Source organism: Coptis chinensis, chromosome 4, assembly GCF_015680905.1.
Source record: "Coptis chinensis isolate HL-2020 chromosome 4, ASM1568090v1, whole genome shotgun sequence".
NCBI classification, from domain to species: Eukaryota; Viridiplantae; Streptophyta; class Magnoliopsida; order Ranunculales; family Ranunculaceae; genus Coptis; species Coptis chinensis.
In genome coordinates, this window is record NC_141459.1 from 107977045 (window position 1) to 107994601 (window position 17557).

At 36.4% G+C, this 17557-nt stretch overlaps 3 protein-coding genes across 3 annotated transcripts; 2 read left to right on the forward strand and 1 right to left on the reverse strand.

The window, feature by feature from the left end:
* Positions 1-128: 128 nt before the first annotated feature.
* Positions 129-10059, forward strand: OVA5 (Lysyl-tRNA synthetase, class II). The gene is made up of 14 exons (XM_086558934.1): positions 129-467; positions 572-793; positions 871-982; positions 1688-1796; positions 2427-2484; positions 2942-3010; positions 4293-4400; positions 4841-4933; positions 5006-5110; positions 5241-5447; positions 5794-5888; positions 6316-6406; positions 8260-8436; positions 9672-10059. The coding sequence occupies exons 1-14, from the start codon at positions 201-203 to the stop codon at positions 9762-9764; spliced, it is 1806 nt and encodes a 601-aa protein (XP_086415060.1). The 5' UTR covers positions 129-200; the 3' UTR covers positions 9765-10059.
* A 232-nt stretch (positions 10060-10291) lies between these two features.
* Positions 10292-13402, forward strand: LOC147506882 (thioredoxin F-type, chloroplastic-like). Its single transcript, XM_086558936.1, has 3 exons — positions 10292-10906; positions 12930-13029; positions 13115-13402. Exons 1-3 carry the CDS (start codon positions 10581-10583, stop codon positions 13247-13249), a joined length of 561 nt encoding a protein of 186 aa, XP_086415062.1. The 5' UTR covers positions 10292-10580; the 3' UTR covers positions 13250-13402.
* A 293-nt stretch (positions 13403-13695) lies between these two features.
* Positions 13696-17417, reverse strand: LOH1 (RNA-binding CRS1 / YhbY (CRM) domain protein). The gene is given in 5 exon segments (XM_086558935.1): positions 13696-14614; positions 14617-14662; positions 14847-15254; positions 16307-16628; positions 17144-17417. Coding segments are annotated over 5 exon segments (1533 nt in total). The 5' UTR covers positions 17275-17417; the 3' UTR covers positions 13696-13988.
* Positions 17418-17557: the final 140 nt, after the last annotated feature.

Sequence of the window (17557 nt, forward strand, 5' to 3'; positions counted from 1 at the left end):
GAAACTCCGTGTCATACAATTTGGGTCACATTTTATAACGAACAAGGCCTCAATTGGAATTTTCTAAACATTCTGTACCTGTATAGAAAATAAATAAATAAAAATGTGGTACTATTTTTCAAATAACAAGAGTTGATGATATCTTCTTCTTCATTTCTCTTCACTTCTTCAACTCTACTCAACAGAGAGTTAAGAAGAAAATGGAGGTGGTCAAGGCATGGAAGGCAGCAGCCTATTGTACTCTTCCTTTCAAGCATCCTCATTTTTTCCACTTTCAAGCCTGGCCCTCCTCCTACTCCTACTCTCTTATTAATAAACCCATACTCAAAACCAAATTGCTCAACGTTAGGTGCTGCACCACAAATACTAACACCAGGGTGGTATCCAACCGTAATAATACCAATAGAAAGTCCAGCTCTTCTTCCACCTCTGATAAAGAGGCCGTTCGTGCTATTCGCCTAAAAAAGGTACTCCATTTATTGTTTCTTATTTTATTCTAAAGTTTTTACTAGTTTTGTTTATATGAATGAATGGTGTGTGTGTGTTCTTTTTTTAAAAAAAATAATAAAAGGTTGAGGAGTTGAAGAGCAAGGGTTATGAGCCTTATGCTTACACTTGGGATAGGACTCATTCTGCTAATCAGCTCCAACTTCTTTATACTCATCTCGCAAATGGCGAAGAAGAATCTAGTAATGACCAGGATTCTGTATCCGTTGCTGGGAGAATTGTTGCTCGTAGAGCATTTGGCAAGCTTGCTTTTTTTACTTTAAGAGATGATTCTGGGACTATTCAGGTTTTCCCCCACTTACTTTGCATTTGGCTATTGTTTTTATTTGCGTTTCTTAAGGTTTACGCTAAGGTTTACTGTAGCTATACTGCGAGAAGGAAAGGCTTCTGGGCGATCAATTTGAACAGCTGAAGTTGTTTGTGGATATTGGTGATATATTAGGTGCAACTGGCTCAATGAAGAAGACGGAAAAAGGTGTTCATCGTTTACTATATGCTCATTTATAGTTTTTAATAACAAGGAAACTTTACTCTATTGCTTACTCGGATGGCATAACACTGTTATTCCACCATTTCTCTTAATAAGGTAAGCTTATGCATATAAGTGTATGTGAATAACCAAAAAGGATTAAATAGGTACAAGAATCTAAGGTCGTGTATGAGCTCAGACTCTAGACTTTTGGGAAAAACCTACCATGGTTTTGCCAGTGGACTATTGGCATTGTTTTTAATGTTGCGATATTTTACTATGAAATACTATATGGTAATTATAGTATTTTGTTGCTTTGGTTGAAGGTAATGCAATGGGCGGTAACTGTGTAATTTTGTATAGTCAACCTTGTTGATAAGCAGATAGAAAGTTAGGTTGGACAATCACAAAATTAGTCTATTAAATTTTATTTTCTGTTTACCACTATCAATGTAGCTATATTTATACTGAAATTATCACTTTTTTATTGTAATTTTTAGTCAAAAAGTAGTAGTTATTGGTGGATCCTGGTAACTTTTCAGAAGCAACCACTACCGTGATACATATTCTTGTTTGGTTTTTGAGCATGAATTTCATGAAGTGTTTCTTATGGATTTTTACTCTGAATGACCATGAAAATTACATGTGTTGCTCTTTCGTTGCACCATCTTTGGATTGAAATTGAAATTGATTTTGTTTTTCTCTTTTCAGGGGAGCTTTCTGTTTGTGTAAGTTCGTTTGCAATTCTCACAAAATCTTTGCTACCATTGCCAGATAAATATCATGGTCTAACTGATATAGATAAGCGTTACCGTCAGCGGTGAGTCTATAGTTCAGCCTTTCTATATCTTTTATATATTACTCCACAAACGTGCATATGCAAAATGCCAAAATTGTATAAGAGATAACTAGATATAACAATTTCTTTTGATCTGAATTATATATAACATGTTTGGTTTCGGTGTAGCTCTTTTAACAGTTACTAATACTATGACTTTAATCAAATGGCTTGAAGGGAGTCAACCTGTTGAGTGTTTGAATCCAGCATTTATTCCTTTAATTTAATTTACTTATTGGTAAATAAGGCAAGGTTTAGGTAGACACACTGCATAAAATTGCTCTTTCCATTTGGTTTTTCTTCCTTTTTTTTGGTTTATGTTTTCTTTTGCTTTTGCTTTTGCCTCGGTGTGGGTGGTCCTTTTTCTTTTTCTACCTCCGGCGGGGGGTCGGGGTACAGTCACTTGAATACGTCAAATTTAGAGCTTATAGTGTATGACTGAAAAGCAAGAAGCATCATGTCTAGTTAATACTTGCATATCCTTTATCCTACCGAGACATCGCATATAATTTCTTGAAATTGGCTTTTTGTCAATTCTTATAAAAAATGTGTATGCTCTTTGTTCCGTGTAAATATGTGATTTGAGCTCTGATGTCCGCGTCTTGTGTTTAGGTATGTAGACATGATTGCAAATCCTGAGGTGGCTGGTTTATTTAGAATAAGAGCTAAGGTGGGAATTAATTGTTTTCTGTCCTCAAACAGTTAATGGTTTTACTAACCAAAGATTGCATGTTCAACAAGTTCATACAACTAATACAAGTTACCTCTTTCTGTTTCTATTCTTGATACTCTATCATCTTCAGTTTCCTGAATTTTTACAATAAGCACTTTTGTATCCCATTAATCAAAGATCTGAACCTATTCATTTAATGTAGACTTGAACATCTTTCTCGGCTACTGCGAGAAGCTTTTCTAGTGCATTTGTTAAAGTGCATCTCGATTTTGCTGTTAATTGTTATTGACGTCTGTACATTCGTTCCAAAAGAATGACATTACGTTTATTTAGGCATAATCATTTGATGCACAACCTTACTGCTATATGATTCATTTTTTCTTTGGCAGAAAAACTGTACTCGTTAGTTTTGTGTCTTGTGACATGGTTTGTAACTTTTACTGCAATCTTGTAGATTGTGTCAGAGATACGCAAGACAATGGAATCCTTAGGCTTTGTCGAAGTTGAAACTCCAGTTCTGCAGGTTGATCAATTTACTATCATTTCTATCGCTTATTCGTTATCTGACAAACTGTTACTAAGTTCTAAATATAGTCCCAAAATTATTTACAATGGGTTTCTAAATTTATTCAGTTGGCTCAAAACTTGTCTGAATTAGTTTGAGTTCATGCCAAATGTGTAGAATTTGCTCAAAAGTTGAAAGCGTAAAATTTGTCTGAGTTGACTCACCGATCCGTCTAGTTGACAAGCTGATGTTCTTCACATTGAAGAACATATTGTAACCTTTAAATGGAGCTTGTATAGTTTCCAAAATTATTTTCTCCATTTCTCAAGGATCATATCTACATGAAATCTTTCAAAACTGCCTGTCTAGAACCTACGAAGTTTTAAAATTCTCAAGGCGCAGTTGGATGATTTTGGGTTTATGATTAAGGCATAAGCCTTAACATTGGCTGTTAAAATGCTCTAAAGAATGTATATATATGTTCATGGATATTGTATCTTTATATACATTTTACGGCTTCTTAATATGGAATCACTTTGTTTGACCTTTACCTCTGATACAAAGAGTATCTTTTGGTGAGTTTGTTTTGACATTACTAACCCTACTCATGGGGAGTTCAAACTTGAAGAATGTGCCTATTCTCCAATTCCAATTATTTATAAGTATTTTAGATTATTATTTGTTTTTTCTATATTATTATTTGTTTTTTTTTTTTTTTTTGGGCGGGGGTGGAGATTTATGGATGTCAAAAAGGGTACAATTAGTCAATAATGACTTGTGACTTGTGACTTGAACGATACATATGTGAAGTATAGTGCTGGTGTTTCTTTATTTCTTTATTTTTATCTGCATATATACACTGGTAAATGTGAAGATTTATAAATGTGAAGAGACCATGATGCAGCTATGTTTCCACACAAATAAAAAGAAGAGGGGAGAACAGAGCCACAAATGTTTTGGGGGGAAAAGGCTTCCTTTGAATCCAGATATCTGATACACCGATAACATTTTAGAGTTGAGTAAATATACTTTAAAGAATGATATGCTATTCTGAAGTTTCTCTGACGAGCCATGTTTCGTTGACATATATAAGACATGTTTAATAACAAAAGTGATAGGGAGAGAAGGAAACCAAAAGAAAGAAAGGGAAAAACTAGAAAAAACAAAATAAAAAATGTAAGGATCCATTTTTAAATATTTTTCCTTGTAAATCTGTCCTATTTCTGTGTATGCCATCATAAACTTATCTTTTAGGTGCAAGAAAACCATTGTAATATTCTTTGTTAATTTGATGAACCAGGGTTCGGCTGGAGGAGCAGATGCCCGACCATTTGTTACACACCATAATGCACTTGGAAGGGATCTTTACTTGAGAATTGCTACCGAGCTCCATTTGAAGAGAATGCTGGTGAGGTTTCACTTAGGGGAATAAAACTTGACTTCTCTTCTCCACCTTAACAAAGAATTTTCATTCTGTTATGGTATATGAATTTCAGTTGTGCAGTTTTAACAATACATTTCATATTTAGACCTCCCCTTAAACCATGTGTCTAGTTTATTCAGCAAAAGCTTCATCTCCCATAGACCTTAGTTTTGCTTCACCTATTATGTGCCAACATGTAGACGTTGAATTCACCCTCTACGGTTGGCACCTCACCTCTCTTTAGCCTCATGTAAGATTCCTTTTTCTTATCTTGTGAAACTCAATGTATTTTCGAGTAATGTAAATTGCTTGATTTTTGAGTAATGTATTAACACACTAGTTACTTTTGCTCAAATAGTTTTATTTTATAATAATACATCTAGTTTATGTCAATTTTGAAACTATTTTCACATGAAAAATTTCAGGTTGGAGGTTTTGAAAAAGTTTATGAGATCGGTCGAATATTTAGAAACGAAGGCATTTCAACTCGTCATAATCCTGAGTTTACCACTATAGAGGTGACGTCTCGCTGTCCCTATCTCTGTCAGCTGCTCGGTGTTCTAAATGCTAATTGTAGTAATTTGCTTTAGATGTATGAAGCTTATTCAGATTATCAAAGCATGATGAATATAGCAGAGGAAATGATTGTTCGATGCACTCTGGAAGTTCACGGGAAGCTTACAATTGATTACCAGGTCAAGTAGCTGTTACTCTTTGTATTGTATATTTATCCCATACATGATTCCTTTCAATTGGTAATATTCTAACAGAATACTCGTGACCTTTGTATTTTAATAAAAATTTTAAAACTGGTTTGACCTACAGGGATTGGAAATATGCCTAGAAAGGCCTTGGAGGAGGGAAACCATGCATAATCTTGTCCGTGAAGTTACTGGAATTGACTTTCTTGAGTTGGGCAATGATGTTAAAGTTGCTAAAGAAGTCGCTGCAAAGGCTATTGGGACTGATCCTGATAGCAAAGGTGGATCTTCCATTGAAGCATGCGCTTCTGTTGCCCATGTGCTTAATGAGGTTAATATTTCACCACCATCAAATTTTCTGAACTTCCTATTATGTCCTGTAATGTTTTCAGTTGCTATTTTTCATAGTTGTGTTGTGTTGAATGTAAGGAAATTTTCCATTGGATTGAGCTCATAACCCCCTCACGTTCCAAGTAGCAATTGCTATTGCAGGACTTTTGTTGGCCCCTTCTTTTAGGATTTATGTGACAAATGACAGTTTTTAAGTCGGCGCTGGTCTTTATTTGGCAAGACCTGGACATGCATAGTTTCATTTCATACTGCATTTTGTCATTTGAAAGTTATCTCTCTCCCTAGTACTTACTGATTCTCTCAATTGTGTTATGTCATTGCTCTAGGTTTTTGAGGCTCTTGTTGAACCAACACTTCTTCAACCCACGTTCGTCTTAGATTATCCTATTGAGATATCTCCTCTGGCTAAACCACATCGAAGGTAATGTGTTTTGAGGTGCCCTTTGCATTAAAATGCACTTGTAGGTCCCCACGCCTTTGGTCCATGTTATTTAAGCCCCCCGTTAGTATTATCAGTGGATTTTATCTTTTGACCACGTTTAGACTTTGAAAAACAGTCAAGTCGTGCAGCATACAGTTAGATGTATGGGAAATATGTTGTGTACTGAGGCGTTGGTGGTGAGAATTGGTTAAAACTTACAAACAAAGAGAAAATTTATTGAGATTTTCCATCATGAGTGATGTAGATATGCCTCAGTTTGGAGGACAAGTTGAGGAACCACATTTTCTCAAGTCTCAACGGGTCCCAATCATTCGAGTTTTTCACTTTATTGTTACTGTCAATTAATTACGCGAATTATTTTACTATTACATCGGCTTGATGTCTTGTTATGTTTTTGGTTCCCTAGGCATGCAGGACTGACTGAAAGATTTGAGTTGTTCGTTTGTGGTCGTGAACTTGCCAACGCATTCTCTGAGTTGACGGATCCTGTTGATCAAGTAATCTCCTTAATGATTTTGGAATATTATTGTTCTTCAACTTATTTAGCAAAGGATATATCATCTATGATTAATTGATTATATGATAGGCTTAAAATTCTATCTTTATACCAATCACTTTACCAGACTCAGACATTTTATACCAATCACTTTACTGAGCCAAAAAAAAAATCTTAACGAAATTAATCAATCTTTACATCTAACTAATTGGTTTAATCTTTTTTAACACATAACCTAAATTAAATTGACAGGGATACGTGTGTCTGTATCCAGCACGGATACCAAGTGTCTGACACAGCGATATACCCAAAATTAAGGTATATCACATACAATGTGCATGTAGCGTGACTGACTCAGATCTGTGGACATGTATTGGACACATTATTTTTAAAATAAGGTGTGTCCATGTAACATAGCACATAACAAAATGGAATGTCGTGGTCCAAAATCTCAGACAACCTGTAGTGCAAATTGTCATCAGTAGATATAGTCACTTTGTTGTTTAGGATGACTTGATTGTACCTTGCAAATAGGTTCGTGATCATTCCTGTTTTGCATTTTTGGTTACTTTTTTGTTGTTTTTGGTTATTTCAAGAAGTGAACAGCTATATCACTCTGTCCTTTTCTATTCCTCTTGTATCTTGTAGTTTGTCACCTTCTCAAGAAAATATCATGTCACCTTCTCAACTAGGAATCTCAGATTCCCTGGTCTTCCAATATTCTAATACCAATTCACGTAATTCCAGATTCTTAAATGAAACATCCAGAAGTATGTTTGACTTTTACATTAGAAGAAGTTCAGGCGATTTGTTGTTTGTCTCCCTGTTTTCCCTTCCAAACAAGCCGTTTTGTTTATCCCTCTCTTTTCCCTTGCAAACAATAAGCTAGGAGGCCTTGCATACACTCTGGATCTAGGAATATAATCAAGGGGGCTAGGGGTGATGCCAGATATCAAGTATTAATGGGTTGTGAGTGTGGATTAGTCGTAGCACATAAGCATTTTAAGAGCTTACGTGTGCGATAGCCTGGAATAGCTCACTCATATGTTCACCATTTTTCCCTTGTAGTGGCATCCAATGGACAAGTCCAGCAGTTTGGTGTCTGCCCAAGGAGTAATGTCTGACAATTCAGAAACTCTTGTTGATGTTGAAAGTATGTCGATATACAAACAGATGTCTGATACGTATGCTCAGCCAAGTTGACTTGCTAACTGGCCTCATTTTTTTTGTTTTTTTGATTGGCAAGCCTTTTTTAAATGAGATCAGTAACTTGGGCAACTCGGATGCTGGTGGGGTTTGGACCATCCAAAGGTTTTACCAACAAAGCTAGCTGGCACCTGCAACTGCCCTCATATTCAGGGTGTTGAGATCCCAAATCGCATTGCCAGATAGTGAAAAATACAATATTAGGCATTTTCAAATTAGGCATTTTAAAAGTCTTTTGGGCTACTCAGTAGTATTGTAGGTTTCCTTGTTCTGATAAACCACTTCAAAACAAGTTTAAAAGTCTTCAAATTAGGCATTTTCAAAATCTTTTGGGCTACTCACTAGTATTGTAGGTTTCCTTGTTTTGATAAACCACTTCCTTTAACTTTCTGATACTTTATCCTACTCTTGTTTCTGTCTTTCTGTAGACCATTCCCCAGTTATTATAGGTTTTGATCTTCTCCTTGTTCACTTTGCAAATTGCTTTGTGTTTACATTTTTGAAATTAGAATACTATGTGCTCTTGCAAATGCAATTAATGTGTCATACTGACTAAACTTCTGGTTTATTTTTCAATAAGAACTCAAGTCGTGTCAGCTTTCATGTTTAATAATATATTGTTTTTACGAGTACATTTGTGAGTGGCAGAGGAAACGGTTGGAGGAGCAAGTACGAAATCATAATGAAAAGCGAGCAGAAAGTGGTTCTGTAACAGATATTTCAGAAGGGAAAATAAAGAAAACTGATGATGACTCCTATGAAGTGACTTTGGATGAAGATTTTCTGACAGCTCTGGAATATGGAATGCCACCCGCTTCAGGAATGGTACGATTGGTCATTTCCTTTAGTGCAAATAGTTTTTGTGAATAGAAAAGAAGATCTGATGAATGATAATGTTGCATATGCGTGCAAAGAAAGATATGTACGTTAGCCATTACGGTTGTTGTGCACGGCAACTGGACTTGAAACTCACAACTTGAAGAAGGAGAATGACAAGTCCTTCCTTGTAATCACCATGCAATTTAAATAAACAAGAACATACACAAAAGATATTACCTTTCCCTCACACAAACACAGTTTATTGATCAATCAGCAAACTGTGGCCAAAGGCCTACCACCCAATTTATAGACATAACAACTAATGAAAACAATAAGCTAGATTTCTAATTCAATATGGAAACTAAAAACATCTAATTTTTTAAATAAAAAAAATAACCCTAAAAATAATCTATGCTAAAAACATCAAAATAGCACCTAAACATAGTTAGAAAACTCCCTAATTGTGTTTAAACCAATTTGGACTCCTTAGAACCCTTGGATGCATCATATAAATCGGGAAAATACTCGATGTGTGTGCAATACACAATTAAATATAGAAGAATGATAATAAGTTTTGTTCACATTAATTTCTTTTATATGGACTATGGAGTTGGTTTCCTTGGTCTAGTTCTAGTAGGCATACTCGCGGTTCCTCTCGGATTGGTTGTGTTAGGCATAGGGTTTTTCACCATTTTTTTGACTGGGTGTTAAGTAGTGGTGCCCCCATTGTTGATTCATGGGTGCTGGACCAAGCTCAACCTGGCGGCTGGGCCTAGGCACCCTCACCCCAGCATGAATCCTCTTCTACAGGCAAGAGCAAGACTCGAGCTCAAGATTTGTTAGGCCAATCAGTTAGTCTAAACTGTTGGGTGTGGCTTCAACCAGTTGGATGGCCTGCATCTTGTCTTCCCCTGGAATATTTGGTGTATGGTTGCTGCCACAAAATGTTCTAATACGAGTCATAACCTATTACTGTAACTTAAACTTCTAGAATTCATGTTCTCCAACTCACTAGGAACTAGTACATGGCAAATGACTCGGCAAAATAATCAAGCATCATCAGGTTTCTGGCATTTTTGCTGGTTCTTTTCATTGAAGATTCAAATACATCTGTATTCAAACCACATCCCTAGATGGAGAATACATTAAATTTTTTTTTATGTATCAGTAGTTGATTAGTTGTACATACGATTCTAGAAGATTTCAATTAAAGTTGTTCCTTATTTATTTTCTTTTCGCAGGGTTTAGGGATTGACAGGTTAGTAATGCTTCTTACAAATTCGGCCAGTATTCGAGATGTTATTGCCTTTCCTGTCCTAAAGGTGCAGCAGTAGCATTATCATTCTTTTTGGGAAGAGATAAAAATTGGGATCCTGGTCCCCTTGCAATCGAGAAAGTTTTGCCCAACAGTAGTGTATAGTATTAGCCTTGAAGGAGATTGTTTACGGCGATTTACGTTCCGAATGATATCCAAGGAAATCCTGCTTGAGCACAGATGTATTGTTACGCGAGAATTGTAAATGTACATGTAGTTTATTTTTATTTATATTTTCATATATTTTAATTGGTTTCATGTCTAATGTAACTTTTTGGACAAATAGAAATAACGAGATTCTATGGTTGTCTAAATCTCAATTCATTTCCTTATCTATTGTCTACTCATTTACTAAAAGTAGATGTATATGTGCATGGTAGTAAAATCTAACCCTTCAGGTGTCCTAGACCTCCTTCCATCCATGCAGGCCCAGATTAGTATTGTTTCTGGAGTTGAAATAGGTTGCTAACTGTGAGCAATGATGACAAAGATGATGACGATGATCTGATAAGTCGATATATAGTGGCTAGTGTAAAACTAATAAACGGGCCCAATAGTAAATGTCTCATAAGCAAAGAGTGAGAAGATAGGATTAGCTCCCCTCCGACTGCATTGGTGGCTCACATTTTATCCTTTTCTTGTCCATAATTTTGAACAAGAAGATGCGAAAAAATATTCCACAATTTTATGTGGACAGCACGTGGTGATCGAATGAAAAAAAAAAATATGAGCTATTAAGTTGACAGTGAGTGACAAAACAAGTAGTGCAACATACTAGTTTACTACTACTTCTCTTTATTTCTCTGCAAGTGATCTAGCTAACAAGCAAGCAAACATGGCTGGGCTTCATGGCATTTCTTTATCATCTCCTTCAATGCTGCGCTCCTCAGGTACTCAGCTTCAGCCTGGTTCAGTCTCAGGGTATCTACAGTATATCGTGGACCGTTCTTCTTCTTCTTCATATGCTTCTAAGATTTCAACCAAGAGAGTGGAGAAGAGGAGCAGAAAAGGGTATGGAGTTGGCGTGGTGAGGTCGAGCTTGGACATGGCAGGGCCTGCTGTTGTTGTTGGGCAGGTGACTCAAGTGGACAAGGACACTTTCTGGCCTCTTGTTAAGGCTGCTGGTGATAAGACTGTCGTTCTCGACATGTACACCCAATGGTACCATATATATTCCTTTATTTTTTTTTCTTCTACATGTTTGTTCCATTTATTAACGTTAATGATGACACTTTATTTGACAATTTTTTGTTATCTTTATGTTTCCAAGATTTTAAAGTGAATTTTAGAGCTATTATTCTTCTAAAGTACCCAAAGGCCAAAGCCTCAACGTGTTCTTCTATACTAAACTGTACACTTAATCAAAACGAGAACTAAAGGACCAAATGGTTATGTTAATAGAAGAACCTGTTGAGTATTGTTCACAACATAACCAAACTTTAGAAAAGTATAGAGGCACTTGATGTTATGTATATATGTAGGGATTTAAATGTTGCATCAACTTTTTGTCCCTGTAGTGGAGGCTACAGTATAATGCTTGCTTGATTTTAAATCATGAGAATATCTGGTCATAAAAATCAGCTTATGTGTTTTAGGCATGGTTCATATAGTTGAAACATCCAGATTGATCTGCCCCCAAAACTTGTCGAGTCAAATATCCATTTAGATTCTACTGCTCAGCAAACTATGAGCATTTTGGATCCCAGCAACTGATTCTGGAAAAGGCTGTTAGTGTCTCTTCAAGATCTAGCAACCCCCTCTATTGAGTTGCTCCTCCATTGTCCATAAAGGAGCTGCCTACTTTACAGGAGCCAGAGCATTTAACAATGAAGACAGTCAGACACCATCATTGATGATCATTATTGAGTGTTCATTAGATGAAGAATTACCGGTATTAATGCACTCTGCTAGTATGATCCTCTAGAGATGTAATATATATTTTGAATCAGAGAGGTGCATCCCAGGTGACAGATTAGGATGCCATCAAATGGACTCTTTGTTCCATGTACAAGTTTATCATGTCTTCTGACCATTGCTTATTCCCATCTGAGAAAGAAGCCAGGTATTTGGCTTGCAATGCCCAGATTTAGTCTTGAAGGTGGGGGTTTCTTCTTTTCTCCCTTTGTAGCCAATAGAGACCGGAGTCCTTAACAACTGATCCAGCCACTCTTCTTTTCATTAAGATTCAGATACACCAGCTTATGGATATTACATTTAGGTAATGGCAGAAGCAGGTAAAGAGGTCTTAGGATTCAGAGTAGATCACAACTCACTAGGTTCATTTCAGTGCTGACAGGAGCAAGGATTGGAGGTGGTCATATCAGAAACTTGTCGAAACTGATTTTCTTAAAGCATAATGTGGTTCCTTACAGGTGTCAGTGGACCAAAGTTCCAAATTGATGCTACTATTAAGGTCTCGACATGATGATTACTATATGGTTGAAAGATCAGTGATGAATCTATAAGGTGGCTGTTACTCATTCCATTAGGGTCTACTCTGCTGTCCAACTAGTTTCAGGCTTTGGCATCTTGAGTCAGTTTAGGATTGATAAGGTTTCTACTTGATCTAGGTTTGCAATAATTTTGAACAAGCAAGAAGATAGCTTCAAAGAAATGATTGAATAATGAAAACAACTTACGTGGGCTGATGTTCTACATCACCCTAAATCTAAGGTTACTGGATCATTGTTTTAAATATGTTGATAGTGTGATACTACATTCACATAAATTGATATAACTATTAGAATTTAGTATCAAAGAAATTGTGAAAGTAAATCCATAAGTATAATATCATTGTATAATGTAATATAAGGATTCCATGAGATACAATTTCTGTATATATTTCATGGATTTGTGGTGGGGTGCAGTGTAAGTTGAGTGCTATATTGCGAGGTTGTCTGGAACAGATGTGTAGGTGTAACTGTGGACACACCGAGATAATTATAATTTTAGTTGTGTGCTTAACTGAAACGCTCTTGAGAAATCTAATGGATTGCTTACACTAGTGATCTCTCTGTCACCTTCCTTATTAGTCTTCCTCCACATTAACCTGGAAACTGTCTTTGCTAAGCTAGCTGAGTGAAAATCCTATAAATGAATATGTTGAGCTCCTTATTTAGTGTTTGCTAAACAGTTTTTCATTTGTTGCATTTCTAATTCTGAATTTGGATATCCATTGCTGAAGGTGTGGTCCCTGTAAGGTGATAGCCCCAAAATATGAAGAATTATCAAAGAAGTATCTTGATGTCGTATTTCTCAAGCTTGATTGCAACCAAGACAACAAGGTCTGTAGGTCATATGAATTGCTCTCTCTCTTAACAACTCTTTCTCTCAATCTCTCTTAATATTTGTTGTTATGTTTCTTTGCAGTCATTGGCCAAGGAATTGGGTATAAAAGTGGTTCCTACTTTCAAGATCCTCAAAGACAACAAGGTTGTAAAAGAAGTTACTGGGGCTAAATTAGATAACTTAGTTGTCGCCATTGAAGCAGTAAAGTCCAGCTGATGAGTATCTTTCTCAGCGGCCCTATAATATTTAAAGTGTTCATAAGCAATGAATTCGATAGCAACTGTTATTTGTATATCCATGGGAATGGGAATGAATTTGACTGCTCCGTATAGAATGTAGAATATGTTGAAGTTCTCTTGTTACTAGACATCTTTTGTCCTAGTTCCCATCATCTTGACGTTTCATCTTATGTGTATCTTATGCTTATTAATTTACTGCGAATTCCAGGACCCTATCAACATAAAATGGCGTCTTGCATAAACAACAACTTGTTGTGCAAAGATGAGGACTGATCATCTTCTTAAATAGAATATGGGACGCTCTGCTGCATAGTTTTCAGCAATTTGTTCTTTTAGCGTTCAGTCATCCTCTCCTATGGAGTGTGGACACTCAAACACAGCATACAGTCAATTAGGAAAAGCACAAAATAGACTGAACATAAATGAAAAGAAATTGCTTGTGTTATTGTAAAATAGAAAAGAAAGTAGTACACTTTTATCTCACTATAACCTGAAAATAACTAGAAAAATTTAGTGTTCCTAAGAATTTGGGAGGGAGAGGTCTCTTTATATAAAGATCATAGGATGAAAATAAAATTTTCCAGAACAGAAAGTACTGGACTAATCAACCCACAATCTCATGTGTAGGTTGTTTGGGAAGCAAATAACAACCTAGCTAGTCCAAAATTCATCCTCAATCGGATCACAAACCACTGCCAGAGATAGTCCAGTACAGGCTAGTGCTGGAATCCTATCTGTACTGACAAGATATTTACACCTTGTACAGCGCAACAGATCTTGTAAGAGTGCTCACCTATGGGCATCACATTTCTAGTTTTCCTTTTTCTTAATATTCTCATCTTCATCATCATCTCCTCTTCTTCCATAAAAGTGATCCTGCACTTAAAGAAGATCCTATCGACCTCATCAAGGTCTATTAAGTCTACATCTTTCTTCATTTGGCCAGCTTTCTTTGCATTGAGTGAAATCTGCCGCAACTGCTCTTCAAAATCCTCAGGCACTTCTGTACTTACAGCAGGAAACTTTTCAAACTCATCCAAATAAAGAGGACGCTGTGCTCTCTCTCCTGTCTCTTCCTCTGAATCTGTCTCAAAAATATCCGACAAACCCTCAGATTCTGAATTTATAACCGACTCTGTTGTAGAATCCTCATAAAAATCATTGTTTCCTTCTTTACTCTCTTCCATTTTAGTTGAACTCTGTTGCTGGTCTGCTATGCTTCCATGAGTACTAGTACAAAACCCGTTCTCCAGAATTTCATCTTTAAGTTCACTTCTAGTTTCCTGTTTCCTTTTTGCTTGTGCTTGAAGTAACTCAAGGTCTTGTTCAAGCCTTGGAATGAATTTCGAACAGCTCGGATGCCATCTCTGTATTTGGATTTATTAAGAGCCTGCAGATTAAAAATAAAAAACAGGAACTAGCTAAGATCACAACATCAACAGCTTTTACCAAATTATAATTAAGAATCAAACTCATTATCTTTCCGACAATGTGAGCAACTAGTAGTGTGTTCTTTGGCAGCATGCACATTTAAATTTATGTCAGAAGTTAGTCGACTAAAATGGCATACTAACCTTTATCCGAGGGAGAGTGGTCTTAGGGGACATTATCTCAGTTGGCGGCTGAGAGTAGTTTTTCCCTCTATACATGATGATAGTGTTATCCTCTTGTATGTCAAGCACAATCCCTCCACTTAATCTTGCTAGCTCCACTGCAATCTCCTTGACTTCTTCCGGTGAAAAAGTTTTTACCTCAACCTTCAGAGTTTGGTGTTTCTTCCAATGCAAGTGCATGTTCAGGATCACACCCTGATAAATTCCACGCCTTCCAACGGGCACATAATTCTTGCTCTTGAGGCCCATCTTTAAGAAGTAAAAGTGCTCCTCTGGGGTCAATATTTCAGGATCATGGACTGGTTCAGACGAATCTGGAGGCTCAATCTTCTTCAGAGCTTCTGTGAGTCTAGTTTCTTTATTCCGTGCCTAATCATAACAATGAAATTAAGTAACAATCAGCACTATTGCAGGAGAAAGAGGGAAAATAAGATGCTTCAGTCCGGAAAGTAGTAGATTGTATTGACTCGGTACACTTTATATGATCTTGATCAAGAGATCAAAATTATCATCTATCACTTGGAAACAAACAGCATTTATGTCGGAGAACATAATCCATCATGGAAACAGAACCCACCGAAGATATCATTAACACTAATAGATCAAGTAAAGTTTGTATGATAGTAAACACCAGAGTTGATGTCAGAATTTAAACTTCATTGGTCACAAGGTGAGACTCAAATCCAAGAATAAACCGAATGAAATGATTATGAGCATTAGCTTACTAAGGAAAAGCAAATTAAGGTAACTTCATCAGTTCAACATGGTGGAAATTAACTCCATAGATTAGATGACTGTCTGAATCCTTTACAATAACTGTTACTGTTAATACAGTTCACTACAAACTTTCTAACAAAGACACTACTGTATATTTTACAATGGGTACAAGTGTCAAATGCAGTGATAGTGCGAAGTGTTTTCACGCGACACACAAAATCTGTAATCATATAAAGTTAACCTAAGTCTGCCGTACGTTCAAAAGACATAGGTAACAAGCAATGTTCTTAAGAATTGGGTGTCTTTGTTAAAGAGCCGACAGATACTGCTCTAGTCTGGAAATAAACAGAACAAAAGATCACCAGAAATAACTCATTCATAAATTGGAACATAAAATTAACTGGTGACTTATAGCCCATCGCATTGCCGCAATAATATTTTTTGTTGGAGTTAACTTTATTCCCTTAAACCTTAAATTCCCAATTTCCCCGCAGTAAGATATACATATCAATCCAATTAAGTTCTTACTTTTCAAAAAGAATATAGGCATCTAAACCAAGAGGTGTAATTTTTGAGAAGGTACACTTATGGGCCAAATATCAATACACCACTGAGTCATTCCACTGCATGACCCAAGTTTAATTAATACCTATACTCTGGATTCTGGAATAGAAATAAGAGTAGAAGAGGTATAGAACACTCACTTTCCTCAACTTATAAAGAATTTTTTCTTCTGCAGTCATTCTTTCATAATCTTTCTTCTTCTTCCATCTGAAAAACTTAAGCCACCGTACAACTGCTCTTTTTCCTTTCAGCTTCTTCCTCTTCACGGTTGCTTTTCCATTACCATCAGTAGCTGCCACATTTTCTGAGTTGTTCACTTGCTCTGTAGCTTTATGCACTATGTTCCTTATGGAAGTAGAATGAATCCAAACGAAACCCTCCAGGCCATGTCTCCGTGTTCGATATGGGGAACCACAAGCAGATTTCTGATCAAACACCTTGCGCAGAACAACAACCGAACTACTGCAAGTAATATTGAACAAAAAAGAATTTCCGTTTAATTTTAATATATATAAATCACTAGATAGTGAGCTTCCATTCACTCCATCAAAAAGATTAAGTGAGACTGAGCAAGTAACGGCTGCATACATACCCTGATACGTTAGATCAGTCTAGCGAAGTTTCAAAACATACAATTGTGAGCAATGTCCAAAACATCCAACACATAGTGGAGTTGCATATATAAATTAGTAGCTTTAAATAATGTGTTTCTTCCTATTTTAGTGGCAAATCTTTCCAGCTTAGTAGAACAAGCTAGGGCTATGCAGAGTTGCAGACACATCATCACTTCTTATACATAATCTAATTTCAAGCCAATTTGTGATTAAGAGAATTAAGCAACAAAGACAAAGGGACAACATTGGTTTTATAGCAAGCAGCATTTTTCCACAACCCAAAAGACAAAAATGCATAGCAGTAAAACTGTAAAAGTAATGATTTCATCATAGATTAAAAGAAGAAAAAGAAGAAAGCTTTACCTAAAGAAGCAATGATGAGGTAAGTAGTAGGCAGTGGATGGTAGTATTACATGATGTTTTTTAAGTGATAACAAATGATTGTTAACTAGTTTCCCAGAGTTGCGTAATGAAGTCAGAATCCTGCCCACCATTTCCTCTCTTTCAACAGCACAGCACCAGCAGCACCATGATCAATAACTAACTGAGACCAAATGATGAGTTTCCTCAAAAGTTGCAATCTTTCATGCCCACTCCTCAATTTCTTCAAAGGGAAATCTCAGGTTGGGCCCCAAAAATGAAAAGTCAGGAGGGTGGAAGGGTGTTTTGGGTACTTTTAACGACTTGACAAAACAGGCTTTTATAGTGAGTAGGACCCAATAGATAAGTGCATGGATAAATATATTCCTCTTGAAAAATGAGGAGCCACAACATTGA

Excerpts from the sequence above, each read along its gene's own strand:
- OVA5 (XM_086558934.1), top strand. The coding sequence starts at position 201 with ATGGAGGTGGTCAAGGCATGGAAGGCAGCAGCCTATTGTACTCTTCCT. Across the intron at positions 4,401-4,840 it reads TCCATTTGAAGAGAATGCTG|GTTGGAGGTTTTGAAAAAGT; the intron begins GTGAGGTTTCAC and ends GAAAAATTTCAG. Across the intron at positions 5,889-6,315 it reads CTGGCTAAACCACATCGAAG|GCATGCAGGACTGACTGAAA; the intron begins GTAATGTGTTTT and ends TTGGTTCCCTAG.
- LOC147506882 (XM_086558936.1), top strand. The coding sequence starts at position 10,581 with ATGGCTGGGCTTCATGGCATTTCTTTATCATCTCCTTCAATGCTGCGC. Across the intron at positions 10,907-12,929 it reads CTCGACATGTACACCCAATG|GTGTGGTCCCTGTAAGGTGA; the intron begins GTACCATATATA and ends CCATTGCTGAAG. Across the intron at positions 13,030-13,114 it reads ATTGCAACCAAGACAACAAG|TCATTGGCCAAGGAATTGGG; the intron begins GTCTGTAGGTCA and ends GTTTCTTTGCAG.